The following is a 17,747-nucleotide window of genomic DNA, read 5'->3' as shown; positions in this document are numbered from 1 at the left end:
CTAACCTTGAAACACCCATCCCGGGGAAAGAATACCTGCTGTTCACCTCATCGATACCCCTGAAGATTTTATAATCCTCTCTAAGGTCATCTCTCAACCTCCGATGTTACAGTGAATAAATATCCCACCCTGTCCACCTAGATGCCGGTATATTTATATCCAGTTATGAACTGTTCAATGCTGGTGCCGACTGGAAAGACCAAATGACCTATTCCTGCTCCCAATTCTCACACTCTGTGTCCAGGACAGCAAGAGACCATATGACATAGGTGCAGAAATTAGGCCATTCAGCCCATCAGATCTACTCCACCATTCAATCATTACTGATACGTTTCTCAACCCCATTTTGAAATGTTGATTTTGGAAAGGCAGATCAGGGCAGGATCTGTAAAGTTAATGGGGTGTGTTGTTGACCAAAGATACCTTGGAGTGCTGCTTCATAGTTTCTTGAAGGTGGAGTCGCAGGTAGACAGGATTGCGAAGGAGGTTTTTGATGTGCTTGTCTTTATAGGTCAGTGCATTTTAGTACAGATGTTGGGAGGTCATGTTGCCCCTGTACTGGACATTGATGAGGCTACTTTTGGAATACTGTGTTCAGTTCTGGTTACCCTGCTACAGGAAATGTGTTGTGAACCTTTGAAAGGGTTTGGCAAAGATTTACAAGGCTATTGCCAGAGTTGGGGCGTTTGAGCTCTCGAGAGAGGCTGAATAGGCCGGGGCTGTTTTCCGTGGAGCATTGGAGGCTGTGGGGTGACCTTATAGAAGTTCATAAGGAGCATGGATAGGGTGAATAGCCAAAAACATTTCCACATAGTAGGGAAGTCCAAAACTAGAGGGCACAGATTTGAGGTGAGAGGGGAAAGATTTAAAAGGAACCTTATGGACAACTTTCTCACACAGACTGATGCAAGCGTGGAATGAGCTGCCAGAGGAAGTGTTAGAAGCTGGTATAATTACAGCATTTTAAATAGCATCTGGGAACAGGGTGAATTGAGAGGGATATAGGCTAAGTGCTGACAAATTGGACTATGTTAATTTGGGATATCTGGTCAGCACAGACAATTTGGACTGAAGGAAAGTAGAAGTATTGTTGTGAAGACTGGAATTTCAGAGCAGCTTTCAAAGATATTTTGTCCTTACTGGGAGCAGAAGCTACAATGAAATCTTTCATTTGAGAGACAGCAACTGAAGTGAGGACATCCAGGATTTTGATGGAATGTGGGAATTTGTTGCCATGTGGGGTTGAAGTGTTTCAAGTAAAGTGTCCTGAGCGGGAAGCCTCGTGAATGGTTAGGTGGGTTTTTGCTTTAAACTGGTCATTACTTTCAGCCCCTAAAAATGTATTTCCAATGCTGTGCATCAGAAGGAGTGGTGAATCAGTTACTGGTATCATCAGAAGTCTTACAATTTTCAGTACTGCAGGTATTGCATTGTTGCATCAGCATTGTAAAGGTTACTGGCAGCAGCGGGAGGTGTGGGCTGTATTCACTGGAAGCGATGAAGCAGTTAGATAACACACATATGAGCGAGCAGAGTGGGACTTATCTTTCAATTTGCAGAAGTTGGGAGGTTCTGGGAGCTGTGGTTCTGGGCAAACACAACTGCAGTAAATCATAGAAACCCTCCAGTGTGGAAGGAGGCCATTCAACCCATCAAGTCCACACTGACCCATCGAACAGCATGCCACCCAGACTCACCCTATCTCGTTGTTTCTGCTGGTGGGTTAGACTAAGTAACAAGATTAGGGGTAGGTTTTAGGCATAGGAGGAGGGACTACGTTTCCTGGAGAGTGGTGAATCTGTGGAAGTCTTTGCCCAAGGAAGCAATACAAGCAGGCATATTCAAGACAATCGATGGGATTTTGGATGGTAGGTGAATTTAGGGTAGTCAGGACAATGCAGGTAAGAGGAGCTGAGATGATGGATAGATCAGCCATGACCTTAAAGAATGGTGGAGTAGGCTCAATGGGCCAAATGGCCTCTTTCTGCACTGCAGGGATTTTATGATTGCTTCATATGGTGTATATCTGATATTCGCTGTTGTACACGCTGCATGGCTATGTTTTTTCACCTTTTCAAATAGTAATGGAATTACATCTTTTTTTTGGATTCATTTTTATTGAACAGGTCAACAGGAAGTCTTTCAGCAACTTTACTGGCTTTCTTTCCTGAAGCAGCCTTGACATTTCATTTTCATATCCTTGATTCAGCCCCATTTCCAGCACTTTTGTAGGAAGGTTGTTCCAGGTCATTGTCACCTAAATGAAGTTTTCCTCTTTATATACCTAATGCTACCTTGCTGAATGAGTGTTTTCAGTTTTCTGTGTCATGGATAATATATGATCAGCAGGTATCTGGCAATCTAAGGAATTGTCACCGATGTTATGTTCATTTGACTGTACCGACCGTGACTTATTTCATGATTTCTTTTGCAGGAAGACATTGGGAAAGAAATCTGAAACCAAAAGATACATCAGCTTGTGACTGAGCCACTTGATTCATTGGGACTTGAATATCAGCAGCCATTCCAGTCGAGAAGAAATGTTTGCTTTTGTCTGCTTGGACACTGGTGTGGCAGGAAGAATACTGATACACCCGAATGAGGGAGATTCAGTGCGGTGACTGTGAAAAGTACAGTACTTCACACCAGTTACTCAGCTTGGAGGATCAAAGAGACCGTTCACTTGCTCTCCGTGCGGGAAGGGCTTCACCCGCTCCTCCCACCTGCAGAGACATCAGTGAGTTCACCGACCATCGCAGGGGGATTGAAGGAGCTTCGGCCGAGTGCCATTATCGACTGCATTAATAACCCAGTTCTGGGGACTCGCGGGTTTGAATCTCACCACAGCAGGTGGCGGATCTCCAACCAACACTATACACCAGATATATTGATGACATTTCTTCCTCTGGACCCATGGTGAGGAGTCACTGAAACAACGATACTGTGATATTAACAGGTTTCATCCCACCATCACACTCGCCACACTCTTTAGTATCTGTCTCATTTTTGAACACATGCAGCTCTATCAAGGATGGGTATCTCAGCACTTCTCTGTACCGCAATCCCACGGATAACCTGACAGTGCTACACTTCTCTAGTGAAACATATTAAAACAGCCACCCCCTCTGGACAAGCCCTTCACATACATAGGATCTGTTCAGGTGAGGAGGAACATGGCAGACACTTGGAAGTACACAAGCATGCTCTCATAAGAACGGGGTACAATGTTCAACTCATCAACTGCCACTTCCAATGTGTCACAGCAAGAAACTGGAATGACTTCCTTTGGGAGACAGACACGAGCTGCAACCAAAATGGTACCATTTGTTGTCCAGTACTTCTCAGGAGCCGAAACACTACGCCATGTTCTTCACAGCCTGCAACACATTATTGATGAGGATGAGCACCTCGCCAAGACCTTCCCCACGCCTCCACTTCTCGCCTTCAAACAACTGCCAAACTTTAAACAGATAATTGTTCTCAGAAAACTGCCTGGCCTTCAGGACAACACAATACAACTCTGTCACGGCAGATGATGAAAAGACGTATCAGAGTATTGACACGATTACCACCATTACACGTGGGGACACCACCTACCATGAGTGCAGCAGGTACTCATGTGACTGAGCCAACATTGTTTTATCTCATACGCTGCAGGCAATGATGCCCTGAGTCTTGGTATATTGGCGAGACCGAGCAGAGGCTACAGCAACAGATGAATGGACACTGCGCAACAATCACCAGCCAGGAGTGTTCCCTCCCAGTCGGGGAACACGACAGCGGTCCGGGACATTCAGCCTTGGACCTTCGGATGACCATCCTTCAAGGTAGACTTCAGGATGGGCAACAACGGAAAGTGGCTGGGCAGAGGCTGATAGCCAAATTCAATACCCATGGAGATGGCCTCAACCAGGACCTTGTGTTCATGTCACACTACAGGTGACCCCACTATAATATACATTCTCTCTCTCTCTCTGCCTGTCTGTCTGTCTCTCTCTCTCTCTCTCTCTCTCTCACACACACACACACACACAAGCATGCATTCACACAAATACGTGCTCCTCCAAACCAACACACTCACACAGACTCTCTCTCATACACATGCGCTCTCTCAAATGCTCTCTCTCTCACACACACCCTCTCACAAACTCTCCCCATTACACTCTCTCACGCACACATGATCACTCGGTTTATCCTGCACACACTCGCACACATAAAAGTTTGTGGGTTGAATTTGTACTTGCAGAATCGCATTTTATTTTGCTCAAAAACTCAGACACGTAAGGTTCTGTAATACCACGATAGAAATACAATCTGTCTGACCTAACATTGGGACACAGACAGACTTTAACTTAACACCTTCAATGCATTATCTGATTGAGATGACACCTATTGTTAAAAGCTATGTTGAGAACGTAACTTTTGAAAAGTTCTGGAATTTACATGTGAAGGAATCAAAACTAACATGGTCATTCTAAAATATGGTAGAGGTCAGCTAAAGTTGTTTGGTATTCCATTCCATGACACTGCAATCCTGTTGCTATAAAGTCTGTGTGTTATGATTCTGCTCCACAACCAACCGATGAAGGAGCAGCGCTTCGAAAACTAGTGATTCCAAATAAACCTGTCGGGCCACAACGTGTCATTGTGTGATTTTTAACTTTGAAAATGTCAGTAATGCCAACATCTCCATACTGCGCATGCTTCTCAGTGTCAGCAATGCACTGCGCATGTGCCACAGTGTCAGCAAAACATTACGCATGCTCACGCAACAAGCGGAAACATTACATGACCTTGTTTTGATGGATCCATGAGAAGCTCTGGATGACCGGATGGCGACTGGTCCTCCTGCCAATCACAGCAAACCCATCGTCAGGATGCGGAAGTAGGACCATGAACTTCTGAAATTGCTCCTGCTGCTGCTCCTCTCTCTCTGAATGAAGATTGAGCTTCACCCCAGACTGCAACTTCCTTCCTCTGTCCAACATCTGTGAGTACAACACACTCTTTTCTCAACCCCTTTTCCATTCTGGGGTTGAGCTGTTGACTTGCAGGAACTGAAGAGAAACGGAGTGAATCCAGGGAGAGGACAGACTGTGGGAAAGTTAGTCCAGGTCTTTTTTCAATGGCAAATACAGGAGAATTGACATTTCAGGCTCGAGCCTTTCATTAGTAATGATGTGTGGATGAACAAAGGGGCCTCTGCGTCCTTCTAATCCAGTCAGTGCAAGTTGTCAGACTAATGAAGCAAGTAGTGAGTAAAGCAAGTGGTATATTAGCAAGAGGAATTGAGTTCAGAAGTGGGGACGCCTTCCTGCAGTTTGGGCGTAATTGAATATATCCAAGGTTGAGTTCATCTGATTTTTGAACAACAAAGAAGTGATAGTTATGGGGGAAGGCAAGACAAATACAGATCAGTTATAGAAACAGACCCTTCACCCCAACTAGTCCATGCTGACTATGTTCTCAAACTAAACTGGACCCACCTGCCTGTGTTTAACCTATATCCCTCTGAACCGTTTATATTGGACTCCTACAGATGTACAACATAGAAACATACCCTTCGGTCCAATTTGTCCATGCCTACCAGTTATCCTAATTTAGTGTATTTGCCAGCCCTGGGCCCATATCCCTCGAACCCCTTCTATTATAGACCAATCCAAATGCCTTTTAAATTCTGTAATTATACCAGTCTCCACCACTTCCTCTGGCTGGTCATTTCATACATGCACTAATCTGTGTGAAAAGGGTCCCCTTACATCTCTTTTATGTCTCTCCCAGTTCGCCCAAAACCTTTAGTTCTGCACTCCCCCACCCCAGGAGAATACTTTGTCTATTTACCCTATCCATGCCACGCAAAACCTGTGCGTGCTCCTGGTTGTCGGTGAAAACTGCGCGTGATCTTCTTTTGTTGGACCAATAGGAAGCCCTGGAGGACCGGAAGGAGCGTGTAATCAGAGACATCTCTATTGTCTCTGTCTCTCTCTCTCACAATCTCAATTTCTGGACGGGACAGATTCTGGAAAAGTTGAGCCAGGTCTGTGTCTCAGTTGGCAAACTCATGGAAAATGCAGTACCACGATGTGAAGTGATATTCCCTGTTGGGGGGTAAACAGCAGAAAGGAGATGCATTGTTTAAATGGTGATATATTGGGATGTGGAGAAAGGACTGCAAATGTTGGAGATCAGAGTCAAAACGTGTGGTGCTCGCAAAGCACAGCAGATGAGGCAGCATCCGAGGAGCCGGAGAGTCCGCGTTACAGGTACGAGCCCTTCATCAGGAATGTGTATAAAGGGGCCTCAGCGTCCTTCCATACCAGTCAATGCCAGTTGTCACAGGTGCAGCAAGCAATGAGCAAAGCAGGTGTTATATAAGCAAGAGGAATTGAGTCCAGAAGTGGGGATGTCTTCCTGCAGTTATGGGATCATTGAATATATTCAAGGCTGAGTTCATCTGATTTTGGAACAACAAAGAATTGGATGTTTATGGGAGAAGGCAAGAAAATGGTTTTCAGACCATTGCAGAACAGTTCCTGAGTCAAACAGCACAGAAACAGTCCCTTCAGTCCAACTACTCCATGCTATGTTCTCAAATTAATCTAATCCCACCTGCCAGTGTTTGGCCTATATCCCTCTGTCACAAAGCTGGTCCTTATACTAAAAGCTGGTCCTTCTTCTCAAGGATGCTGTGTCCTTGGTTTTTTTTCAGAGGGGTGGTAAAAAGACCCGGGCTCTGAAGCGACTGGTTTAGTACAGAGATGAAAAACGGTATTGGGAGGCATTTTTGGTTATATGTGAACAGATGAGACTTGAGGCCAAAGCTTTTATGTTTTAGAAATGACCTGTACAATAAAAGGGGAGTGGTCAGTCCTGAAAGCTGAAGTCTCGTTTGGGTGAGTTAAGCAGTGGTCTATGTGGAGAAAGGCTGCTAACACTGTCTCCTTCTGCCCTTCTAACTTCAACTGTAAGTCTCTGTTTCAGTTTTACTTTGTTTAAGGGATTTGTTTTTTTTTGGTACTGCTGTGTACCAGCATTGCGAAGAGTATTAAGAGTTTCTCCACAGCTTGTACTGTACTTAATAAAGTTTGGTTGTTCACAGAAGTTGGCATATTGCAGTGTAAGAAGCTCAAGCAAAAGAACTTAACAAAGGAACCTAAGGGATAAGTCTTTCATGCAGAAAGTGGCGTGTTTAAGGAAAGAGCTGTCAGAGGAAGTGGTGGGTGCTGGTACAATTATGACATTAAAAGGCATCTGGATGGGTATACGATTAGGAAGGGTTTAGACGATATGGGCCAAATGCTGGCAAATCGGCCGAGATTAGGTTAGGTTATCTAGTTGGCACGGATGAATTAGACCGAAGGGTCTGTTTCTGTGCCTAATATCTCTATCACTCTGGCTTGCCACTAACATTTGCCACATCTGTGTGTACAGTTGCTCTCTGGTGTCAGTGTCAATGCCTTGATATCTCACTCTTAACCGGACTGGCAGTGATGACTTTTGTAATCTTTTCTTACAGACTATCTGAAGACAGAAGTTTCAAAGTCAACAGATAAAGGGCTGATGTTCAAAATGTTGATTCTCCTGCTTCTCTGATGCTGCTTGCCGTGCTGCACTTTTCCAGCGACGCAGTTTTTGACTCTGACTCTCCAGCGTCTCCAGTCCTCCCTTTCACGTCAGTATCTGACAGTTACTCAATCCATCAGGACCACAACAATTTTCAACTATGATTCTGTGAGAAGGAGCAAAGCTTTCTTTTTGGTTCCTGTTTGAGTCCGGGGGCACTGGTTGAAAGACTCTATTGTTGCAGCGCACTGAGTGTGGAGCCTGAAACAACTCTACTGCCTGGAAAGAAGAATTCATGGCGGGGTTGTACACGTGTGTGTGCAGCTGAAGCTTCGGCCATGGAGAAACCCGAGGAAACACAACCTGTTGAGAAACCATGGAAGTGTGGCGACTGTGGGAAGGACTTCCGTGTCCCATCTGTCCTGGCGGCTCATCAGTGCAATCACACTGGGAAGAGGCCGTTCTCCTGCCCCGAGCGGGCGAAGGGCTTTACCTGCTCTTGTGTCCTGCTGGCCCACCAGCAGACACACACTGGTGAGAGGACGTCTTACTGCTCCATGTGCGGGAAAGGGTTCACTTGGGTGGACAACCTCCAGACCCACCAGCGATTCCACACAGGGGAGAGGCTCTTCAGTTGCCACGAGTGCGGGAAAGCCTTCAGCAATTCCTCCGACCTGCTGAAGCACCAGCGAGTCCACACGGGGGAGAGGCCATTCAGCTGCCCCGAATGCGGGAAAGCCTTCAGCGACTCCTCCAACCTGCTGAGGCACCGGCGGGTCCACACGGGGGAGAGGCCCTTCAGCTGCCCAGAGTGTGGGAAGGCCTTCAGCAATTCCTCCAACCTGCTGGCCCATCAGCAGGTCCACACGGGGGAGAGGCCCTTCAGCTGCCCAGAGTGTGGGAAGGCCTTCAGTAAATCCTCCAACCTGCTGGCCCATCAGCGGGTCCACACGGGGGAGCGGCCCTTCAGCTGCCCAGAGTGCGGGAAGGCCTTTAGCAATTCCTCTGACCTGCTGAGACACCGGCGAATCCACACGGGGGAGAGGCCATTCGCCTGCCCTGAGTGTGGTAAGGCCTTCAGCAATTCCTCTGACCTGTTGTCCCACCGGCGGGTCCACACCAGGGAAAGGCCATTCAGCTGCCCCGAGTGTGGGAAGGGGTTCACCCGCTCCTCCAAACTGCTGGCCCACCAATGGGTCCACACTGGGGAGAAGCCGTTTGCCTGCCCCGACTGTGGGCGGAGGTTCACATTGTCCTGCAACTTGCAGAGGCACCAGCGGGGGCACCAGTGCATCCAACAATCAGATTCCACCAGTGATGCTGCAGTGGGTCACCCACAGGGCTGAACCTCCTGCCCATTCTGACAGTGGGTGTAGTGGGTTTTTTTTGTTTTGTGCTGGACTCACCATTCCCCCCTCCCCACCCCCCCACCCCCCCCTGCCCCCGCAAGCCCACCTATGTGGCTCAGGGGTGGCATTGTGACTCAGTGGTTAGTACCATTGCCTCATGATGCTGACCTGCGTTCAATTCCACCCTCGGGATGACAGTCTGTGTGTAGCTTTCACGATGCCACCCCCACATCTGTATGGGTTACCTCTGAGTGCTCCAGTTTCCTTCCCCGGTCTAAAGGTGTGCAGGTTAGAATGGATTGGCCCATCTAAATTGTCCCATAGGGTTCAGGGATGTGTAGGTGTGGTGCATTAGTTGGGGTAAATGTAGAGGAATAGGGATAAGGGAATGGGTCTGGCTGGGTTACTCTGCGAGGGCCAGTGTGAACTTGTTGGGCCAAAGGACCTGTTTCCATACTGTACGGAATCTAATCTTAAAAAAAAAGATTTCCTCCAAGCGATACTGATAAAATATGCCGAGTTGGACAAAGTATCCCATCAAGTTTGAGACAAACCCAGGGTTGAAGAAGTCGGAAGTCACATGACACCATGTTACAGTGCAACAAGTTTATTTGAAATCACAAGCTTTAGGAGCATTGCTCTTTCATGAGTGCTGCTCCTTCATCACTTCATCTGGTGCCATGTGACTTCTGACCTTATCCTCCCCAATTCAACACCAGCACCTCTGCATCAGAGGTGACGAATGAGATTGGATTTTATTCGGCCTGATTTAGTGAGATGTTCATTTGGAAACTCAAAACTGTCGGACTGACAAAGAGACACGAATCATAGAGTCCCACAGCAGGAGACAGGCCCTTCGGTCCAACATTGTCCATACTGACCAAACTGTCCATCAACACTAAGCCCATTTCCCTGCACTTGGCCCATTTCCTTCCATAACTTTCCTATCCACGTATTTGTCCAAATGCCTTTTAACTGTTGTTAATGTACCACCTCAACCACTTCCGCTGGCATCTCATTCCATATGTCTACCACCATCTGCATAAATAAAGTTGCCCCTCACGTTCCCTTTTATTCTTTTTCCTCTAACCTGAAACTGATGCCCTCTAGCCCTCACATCCCCAACCCTGGGGTAAAAGTCTGAGTGCATTCAACCTCTCACGATCTCTTCACTTCTCTAAGGGCCTCTCTCAGTCTCTAATGCTCTAAATAAAAATATCTTAGCTTGTCCAACCTCTTCCTTTTACACAGACCCTTGAGTACTGGCAACATCCTTGTACATGTCTTCAGCACTCTTCCAAGTTTAATAACATTGTTGTTATAGACACTGCCTGTCTACATATTTTGTTGGAGAAAGAGGACCAAATATTATCCAAACTGGATAATCTGGCTGATGAGACAGGAAACCACTTTCTTTCTTGAGACAAGTCTCCTGGAGAGAACTGGCTGGCTGCCTGATCTACTGACCCTCACAGTACCCCACTGCCCTCAGTTATCTGGAGGGAGTCCACACATTTGCCTAAGGTGGTGCTTGAAACCTTTATCATCTTTGGGATGGATCCCCATTCATTCCGTGCTATGGAGTCATGCAGCCTGGAAACAGACCCTTCAGACCAACCAGTCCATGATCCCCAACTAAACTAGTGCCACCCATCTGCTCCTGGCCTGTATCCAGTTTGTTAATAGTTTTGTTCATTTGTTCACCGTGAGAGTTAGATAAATAAATTGCTGATTGTTGATTTTAAAGTGTTGGGGATTTATTCTTATCAATAGAGCGGGTCACACCACTTTTCATGCTAATTTTAGAGATTATTGGGCGACACGCTCCTCTGGGTGTTTCTGTTTGAGAAAGGTGGTGCTGTCAGCCTTCGCTTTGTAAGAGTATTGACGTGATGTACTGCTGAATGCAATGGAGTCAACATGAATCCCAGCCTCTCTCTGTGGTTGTGGGTGAATCGCCTTAATTTGGCTCTTAACTCAGAAACTGCACACAATTAACTGCTGAAACAATGATTTACACTTTATTGTATGTAACAACAAAAATAAAACTCCTCAAGTAACCAAGTTCAACCTCACTCACAACTTGGCTATCTCCCAATTAATGGCTGAATTTAACTGAGTTTCCACCAACAGTTTATGTCTCTGGAAGTGTTCAGGGATTCAATGCAGCATTCTTCTTCCAAGTCCTGCTGCTACATCATTCTGAGGTTGAATTCTGGTGGAGATTCCTCACTTTCAAATCTGTGATGTGATGTTTCTTTCGATTCTAACACCACCTCCCCACACTTTTGGAGATCTCTGGTCTGCAGCTTACCTTCTTATCCTCGGTTTTGTGGTTTGTTTGACACAGCCTTTCCTGCAAAAAAAACCTTTTACTTCAGGGCCTTCCTTCCACAGACAAACTTAATTGTCCTTTTGTCATGAGGTTATTAAACGCTTAGCTCATCTGTCCCAGGAAACAGTTTGTTGTTTTGCCTCCTTCTTCCCAGGGATGGTTAACGAGCAGAAATTAGGCCATTCAGTCTGCCCCACTATTCAATCATTGCGGATACGTTCCTCAACCCAATTCTCCCTGTAACCCTTGATACTTAAGAATGATTGAGTCTGCTCCACCATTCAATGAGCTGAATGGCCTAATTTCTGCCTCTGAGGTCTTCTGATGTAGCAGTTTCTCAGTGGCCCTTTTGTTTCTTGGTCCAGAAAGAGTTCCTGCTGACTCACGGAGTTTGGAAAGTTCTGCAGTTTAAAGGACCACACCACATTCCCCTCTGCCTCCTCCTGCGATAGTGGCAATTCCCAAGATCCCTTGGTATCCCTGAAAACAATCGAGGTATCTGGAAATCTCTGCTGCTACTCTGGAACAGAAGGATTATGGGGAGAAAATTCAGAAATCTGATGTGCAAAGAGACTATGGAGTTCTACTCCAGGATTCTCTCAAGGTAAACTTGCAGGCTGAGTCAGTGGTTAGGAAGACAAATGCAATGAAGGCATTTATTTTGATGAGACTTGAATATAAAAGCAGGGATATACTTCTGAGGCTCGAAGTCTCCGGTCAGGCCACAATTGGAGTACTGTATGTAGATTTGGGCCCCATATCTCAGGAAGGATGTACTGGCCCTGGAACGTGTTCAGAGGTGGCTCAAAAGAATGGTCCAGGAATGAAAAATTTAACATAAGAACATTAGAGGACTCTAGGTTTATACTTCATGGAGTTCAGAAGGATGGGGGGTGGGGTGGGATCTAATTTAAACCTACAGAATAATGAACGGTGTGGATGTTGGGAAGATGTTTCCAGTGGTAGGACAGACTAGAACCTGAGGGCTCAGCTTTCCTGTCAAGGGAAGACCCTTTAGAACAGAGGGGAGAGAAACTTCTTCAGCCAGAGTATGGTGAATCTATGGAATACACTGCCACAGAAAGCTGCGGAGGCCAAGTTACTGAGTATATTTAAGACTGAGATAGCTAGGCTCTTGAGTATCAAGGGGATCAAGGATTACGGGGAGAATGGGGTTGAGAAACGTATCAGCCATGATTGAATGGCGAAGCAGACTCAATGGGCTGAATGGCCTAATTTCTGCTCCTATGGTCTTATGGTATGCTGATGTGTGGAGGGGTGAGGAGGGGAGGAAAGAGATGGAGAGAAAGACAGGTAAGGTGAAGCTCGATAGAGATGAAGGAAATATAAGAATTGTATGATAAATGGCAGAACACATAGGAGCCCTGGCATACAGAGGGGTCTGGGCATATAGATCCGTGGAAGTGGTAATGCAGGTGGGCACGGTGGTCAAGAAGGCACACAGCACGCTTCCTTGAGTGTAAGAGTTACATTACAGCTGTTTATTCTGGCCACATTCGGAATATTGTGTGCAGTTCTGGTCACTGTGCTACTGGAAGGATGTGGGTGCTCTGGCTGAGGATACAGACAAGGTTCACCAGGACATTGCCTAGTCTGGAGGGCTCTCGTTATGAGCAGAGGAGGCATAAACCTGGATTGTTTTCTTTGGAAAAACAGAGGCTGAAAAGAGACCTCGACAAAATGATGAGAGACACAGATTGGCTGGACAGGGGTGGCAGGGTAGCTCAGCGGTTCGCACTGACACCTCACAGTGCCAGGGACCTGCGTTCGATTTTAGTGTCAGGCAACTAGCTGTGTGGAGTTGGCACATTATCCCTGCACCCCACCTCCCGTGTCTGCGTAGGCTTCCTCTGGCTGCTCCGGCTTCCTCCTACAATCCAAACATGTATCAGTTAGGGTGGATTAGCGATGCTAAATTACCCATCGTGTCCAGGGAGAGGCAGGTTAAGTTGGATTGTCTGTGTGTAAATTGCCCCAGTGTTCAGGGATGTGTAAGTTCGGTGCATTAGTCAGGAGTAAATGTAGATAATAGGGGTAAGGGAACGGGTCTCCATGCGTTAATCTTTAGAGGGCCGGTGTTGACTTGTTGGGATGAATGGTCTGTTTCCATGCTGGAGGGATTCTGTGATAGTCAGAGGCGTTTTTTTTCCTCTCCAAAGTGGAAAGGTCAACTAAAAGAGGGCACAGGTTCAAAGTGAGCAGGGGACTGTTTGGGGGAAGAGGTGGTGGGGGTGGGGAATCACACAGAAGGGTGGTGGGGGTTCCTGGAACGCACTGCCAGTGCAGGTAGTGGAAGCAGGCACCTTAACAATGTTTAAGGTGTATCTTGATAGACACATGAACGGGAGGTGAACAGAGGAACAGAAACCACACATGGGCAATAAACAGCAGGTCTAAGTAAGGATTAAGAATTATCACAGGCTTGAGGGTGTGTGTGTGCCGAAACCAAGTGAGACGGGCCTGAGACTGTGCTGTATTGTATTGATACAGCTTTCCCCCACTATTTGAAAGTAGAGTATTCCTTTCATAAGCCGAAATGGCCTAAATCGAAGAAGCAATTACCATGAGTTAATTTGTATTATGCCTTTCTTTGTAAAAACGACAATCATCTTCAGATTTCTTTCGGTTTGTGGGAGCAGGTATTAATGTAGGTCTTTTGTAAAAGTGAAGTAGTGGAAAGCGAACTTTGGAAAAGTGAGGGATACCTTTATGCTGATGGAGGGGAGATGGGGGGCAATGAAGAGGGGTGGATGGAGGCTCAGGTGGAGAATAAACACAGAGACCAATTGAGCAGCTTGGCCTGGTTCTGTGCTGGAGACTCAATGGGACAGAGACAAATGTATCTATTTCAGGTATACCTGCAGAATGCCCCATCCAGGATAAAAAATGTCCTTCATCTGCTTCAGCATACAGGGCAGATGAGCAGTTTCTCCCTGGTGTGGACCAAGAGGTGATGCGACTGAGTGAAGCCTTTCCCGTGCTGAATGCAGGTGAATGGCCGCTGCCTGGTGTATAAATGCTGATGAATATTGGGCAGGTGGGGAAGGGAAACCGTTCCTACATTTTCATGATTTCTCCATGGTGCAGGTGTCCTCATATTTCTCCAGGTTCAACAAATCAGTTGAAACTCGCTCACACTTACAGCACGTGTGTGGTGTTACTGGTGAACCCGCTGAAAATTGGAGGACTCTCATTCAGTCTGTAAAGCATGTTCCAGTCACTACTCTGGTGTGTGGGTATGTGAGACTCTGAGTTTCCAGTCACACTGACGTTTAAAACCTAACAAAGCAGGCAGACCTTCTCCCCTTTGTTTTCAAGGCCATCAATATCCAAGTCCTGGTGAATCAATCGACTGTCAGACTTTGATGTGATGTTTGGTCTGAGATTTCTGCCTCCAAATTCTTCTCTTGTAATGTTCCTGTGGAAAGAGATTGCAAAGGTCATCGCTGTCAGTCCACAATAGAAAATCAAAACACACAATTCTAGTTTCTGTGGAACATTCTTTCCTCTCTTAATACCCAAGATCTTTGTGCTGATGTATATGTAAATGTATACAGCAGGGTAATGTGGTGGATTGCATACTCCATGAAGAGGTCACTCAAGTTGCTGAATTGACATCTATCATGCGGTATTGATGTTCTTACTGAAGATATACAATATTCTGCAGTACAATATTATGAGCTCAGAAACAACTGCAAATCAGGCTTTTAGAGCCATAAACATTCCCTCAAATTTGCAGTGTGCGCTCCCTGCTTGGATTCATACTCTCTGCCTCCCGTTGCTGCAAGTGAACAGTGCTTCCCCCATTCTCTCTCCCTCCCAGGAGAAGGAATGGAAAGGGGGAGACATTGCTTCACTCCCAGATTTTGCCCAGAAGAGCCCCCCATTGTCTGAATGCACAAGTTGGACAATGAACTTCTGAAGCTACTGCTGCTCCTGTCTCTCTCTGAATGAAGATTGAGCTTCACCCCAGACTGCGACTCCCTTTCTCTGTCCAAACATATTTGAGCACAGCACATTTTTGTTGAAGTAAGGCATCTTTCCTGAATGTTACAATTAAAGGGGTGTATTTCCCCTCATATTCAAAGGGATGGTAAGTCAGAGAAGGACCATGCCTTCTCGGGTGCTCGTTGTTGTGGTTCTGTTCGCTGAGCTGGGAATTTGTGTTGGAGACGTTTCATCCCATGTCTAGGTGATATCCTCAGTGCTTGGGAGCCTCCTGTGAAGTGCTTCTGTGATCTTTCCTCCGGCATTTGTAGTGGTTTGTCTCTGCCGCTTCCGGTTGTCAGTTCCAACTGTCCACTGCAGTGGCCGGTATATTGTGTCCAGGTCAATGTGTTTGTTGATAGAATCTGTGGATGAGTGCCATGCCAGAGAACAGCCAGGGAATTCCTAGAGGTATGGCCTCTCGGCACTTTTCCAGATTTTTCAACTCTGAATCTGGGACAAGGTGTGTGGTGTGGGGGTGGATGGGAGGGGAAATAAAAATACTGGTGAAATCTACATTGATCCTATGTCGTTAGTGGGTCCCAAGGCAGAAGACGAGGTGTTCTTCCTACAAGCGTCAGGTAGCCAGAGCTTGGAGGGGGAGGCAGCAGAGTACTTGCATGTACTTGACGGATTGTGAGGGGGAGTTAAAGCGTTCAGCCACAAGGCGGTGGGGTTGTTTAGTTTTTGCGTCCCAGAGCTGTTTCTGAAATGTTCTGCAAGTTGGCGCCCAGTCTCCCCAATGTGGCAGAGACCACATCGAGAGCAATGGACATATAAATAAATCTTATAAACAAATTGTACAAATCTTAGCCTGCCAGAGTTATTTTCTTTAATTAAGTTAAAGAAAATTTTAATTAAATTGGGTGACTACATGAAACGGTTTGTTGGTCAGACTCAAGTCATGATCCTTAAATGAGACAATGCCATTAATATCAGTGAACTGCTTTTTTGTTAGAACCACAAGTTCTTGATTTATTTTCACAACTTACTGATATTCACATCTGCACATTTGATGTAAAACTCTGACATCAGAAATAACATGATACCATTAATGTTTTCTTATAATAATCCAACAAACAAATTAATAACACACAGTTAATACCAAGTCTCATTCGTATGAAATTAAATTTGACCAAATAAAATGTAAAATCAAGATGTGAGATAACAAATGGGGGAAGGGCAGAAGGTAAGAAATGCAGCATCATAGAAGGTGCTCCTCCAGGGAGTGTATTTTACCAACTACAACTGCTCAATATAAACAAACACTCTGACATGATCCTCCGGTTTTAATGTAAACCATAGCCCCATACAGTAGGTACCATTTAAATAAGTTAATAGATACAAGCCTTGAGCAAATCCAGCCTCCAGCCGGACCCCCCGCTTCTTGGAGCTCGGACCTTCCTCCAGCTCCGGGGGGTTGTTGAGCTCCTGGGCTCCGGCCGCCGCCGAAGAAGCCGCGGGCGCCGGCTCTCTCTCCTCCACCGCCGACATTTTTAATTTGTTTTCTCGTTCACCCGGTAACCGTCACCTCCCCCTTCCCGGGCCCCGGAAATTATACAAAAATAAACAATAAACCCCACCGGGGACTGTCTCCTTTTCTTCACAACTTTTGTTTGAAAAGTTCCGACTTTAATTTGAAATGTATTTTAAAGGTATTTTCTGAGGTAAACGATGCCTGTCTGCCCCCCTCCCTCCGTCAGAAACCGCCCGCTGAGTCGATGAGAAAACCGCAGCCTTGCGCCGCCATCTTTGTTTTTCTTCTTCATTCCGCCTCCTCGTTCAGTGACGCGCGTCATCCGCGCCCCCTCCAATCAGAGCGCACCTCACTCCACCTGACCAATGGCGGCCGGCTTTGCTGGTCGTGTTGGCCCCACCCTCTGCAATGTCTCTCTCTGATTAGTCGGTCCCGACCACAAGCTTTGGGATTGGTGGGGAATTTCACAATCACGTCAGTGTATCCGGCCTTTTCATTCCCATTCATTCATTCAACAGCAGATGACCCAGTTTACTGCAACGGGCTCTGGTGCTATAGTGGTAGTGTCAGATATTCAGGGGGAAGATATGATTTTTAACGTTATCAACCAATTCAACTCTGGCACCTTCACAACCACTCATTCAACCGAAGAGGGCTCAATTTAATGTAATGGCTCTGAAGGTATAATATTTGTATCCCATGTTGAAAACAAACCTCTTCCCCTTCATTCAATAGAAGAGGGCCGATTTGCTGCAGAGGTTTTTTTTAATGGCGCAGTGGTAGTGTCCCTATCTTCGAGCCCTGAAATCCCACAGCTATGAGGATGCGTAATAACAAATTTTGTCATAAGTCACATGACACCAGGTTTATAGTCCAGCAGGTGTGTTTGGATGGGATCTTAGAGAAATATATTAAATTATGAAAGAAATAGAAATAGGATTTTCCACTGGTAGGTGAGCAGTGGAAATGCGCCCCAATAAGGGCGCATGGCCTCAAAGATTAGAGGTAGCAGGTT

The 17,747-nt window shown here is 46.2% G+C and overlaps 1 protein-coding gene and 1 long non-coding RNA gene across 5 annotated transcripts; one reads left to right on the top strand and one right to left on the bottom strand.

The window, feature by feature from the left end:
- The first annotated feature begins 4,905 nt into the window (after positions 1-4,905).
- On the top strand, positions 4,906-8,978 carry LOC140460577 (uncharacterized). Of its 4 annotated transcripts, none has more exons than XM_072555186.1 (2): positions 4,906-4,990; positions 7,517-8,978. In XM_072555186.1, exon 2 carries the CDS (start codon positions 7,902-7,904, stop codon positions 8,907-8,909), a length of 1,008 nt encoding a protein of 335 aa, XP_072411287.1. In that variant the 5' UTR covers positions 4,906-4,990; positions 7,517-7,901; the 3' UTR covers positions 8,910-8,978. The 4 variants fall into 4 exon arrangements, with proteins under 4 accessions (XP_072411287.1, XP_072411286.1, XP_072411288.1 ...); XM_072555185.1 differs by lacking the exon at positions 4,906-4,990 and adding an exon at positions 6,215-6,263; XM_072555187.1 differs by lacking the exon at positions 4,906-4,990 and adding an exon at positions 6,875-6,893.
- A 1,933-nt stretch (positions 8,979-10,911) lies between these two features.
- On the bottom strand, positions 10,912-17,302 carry LOC140460580 (uncharacterized). Its single transcript, XR_011954203.1, has 2 exons — positions 16,605-17,302; positions 10,912-14,686 (listed from the first exon to the last, which is right to left on the bottom strand). It is a non-coding gene; the product is annotated as an uncharacterized lncRNA (long non-coding RNA).
- Positions 17,303-17,747: the final 445 nt, after the last annotated feature.

Source organism: Chiloscyllium punctatum, chromosome 36 (assembly GCF_047496795.1).
Source record: "Chiloscyllium punctatum isolate Juve2018m chromosome 36, sChiPun1.3, whole genome shotgun sequence".
NCBI classification, from domain to species: Eukaryota; Metazoa; Chordata; class Chondrichthyes; order Orectolobiformes; family Hemiscylliidae; genus Chiloscyllium; species Chiloscyllium punctatum.
The sequence above is the reverse complement of the archived record's forward strand: the minus strand, read 5'-3'. Positions and strand labels throughout refer to the sequence as shown.

Bases quoted from the DNA above. Each gene is read 5' to 3' on its own strand.
- LOC140460577 (XM_072555186.1), top strand. From the start codon at position 7,902: ATGGAGAAACCCGAGGAAACACAACCTGTTGAGAAACCATGGAAGTGT.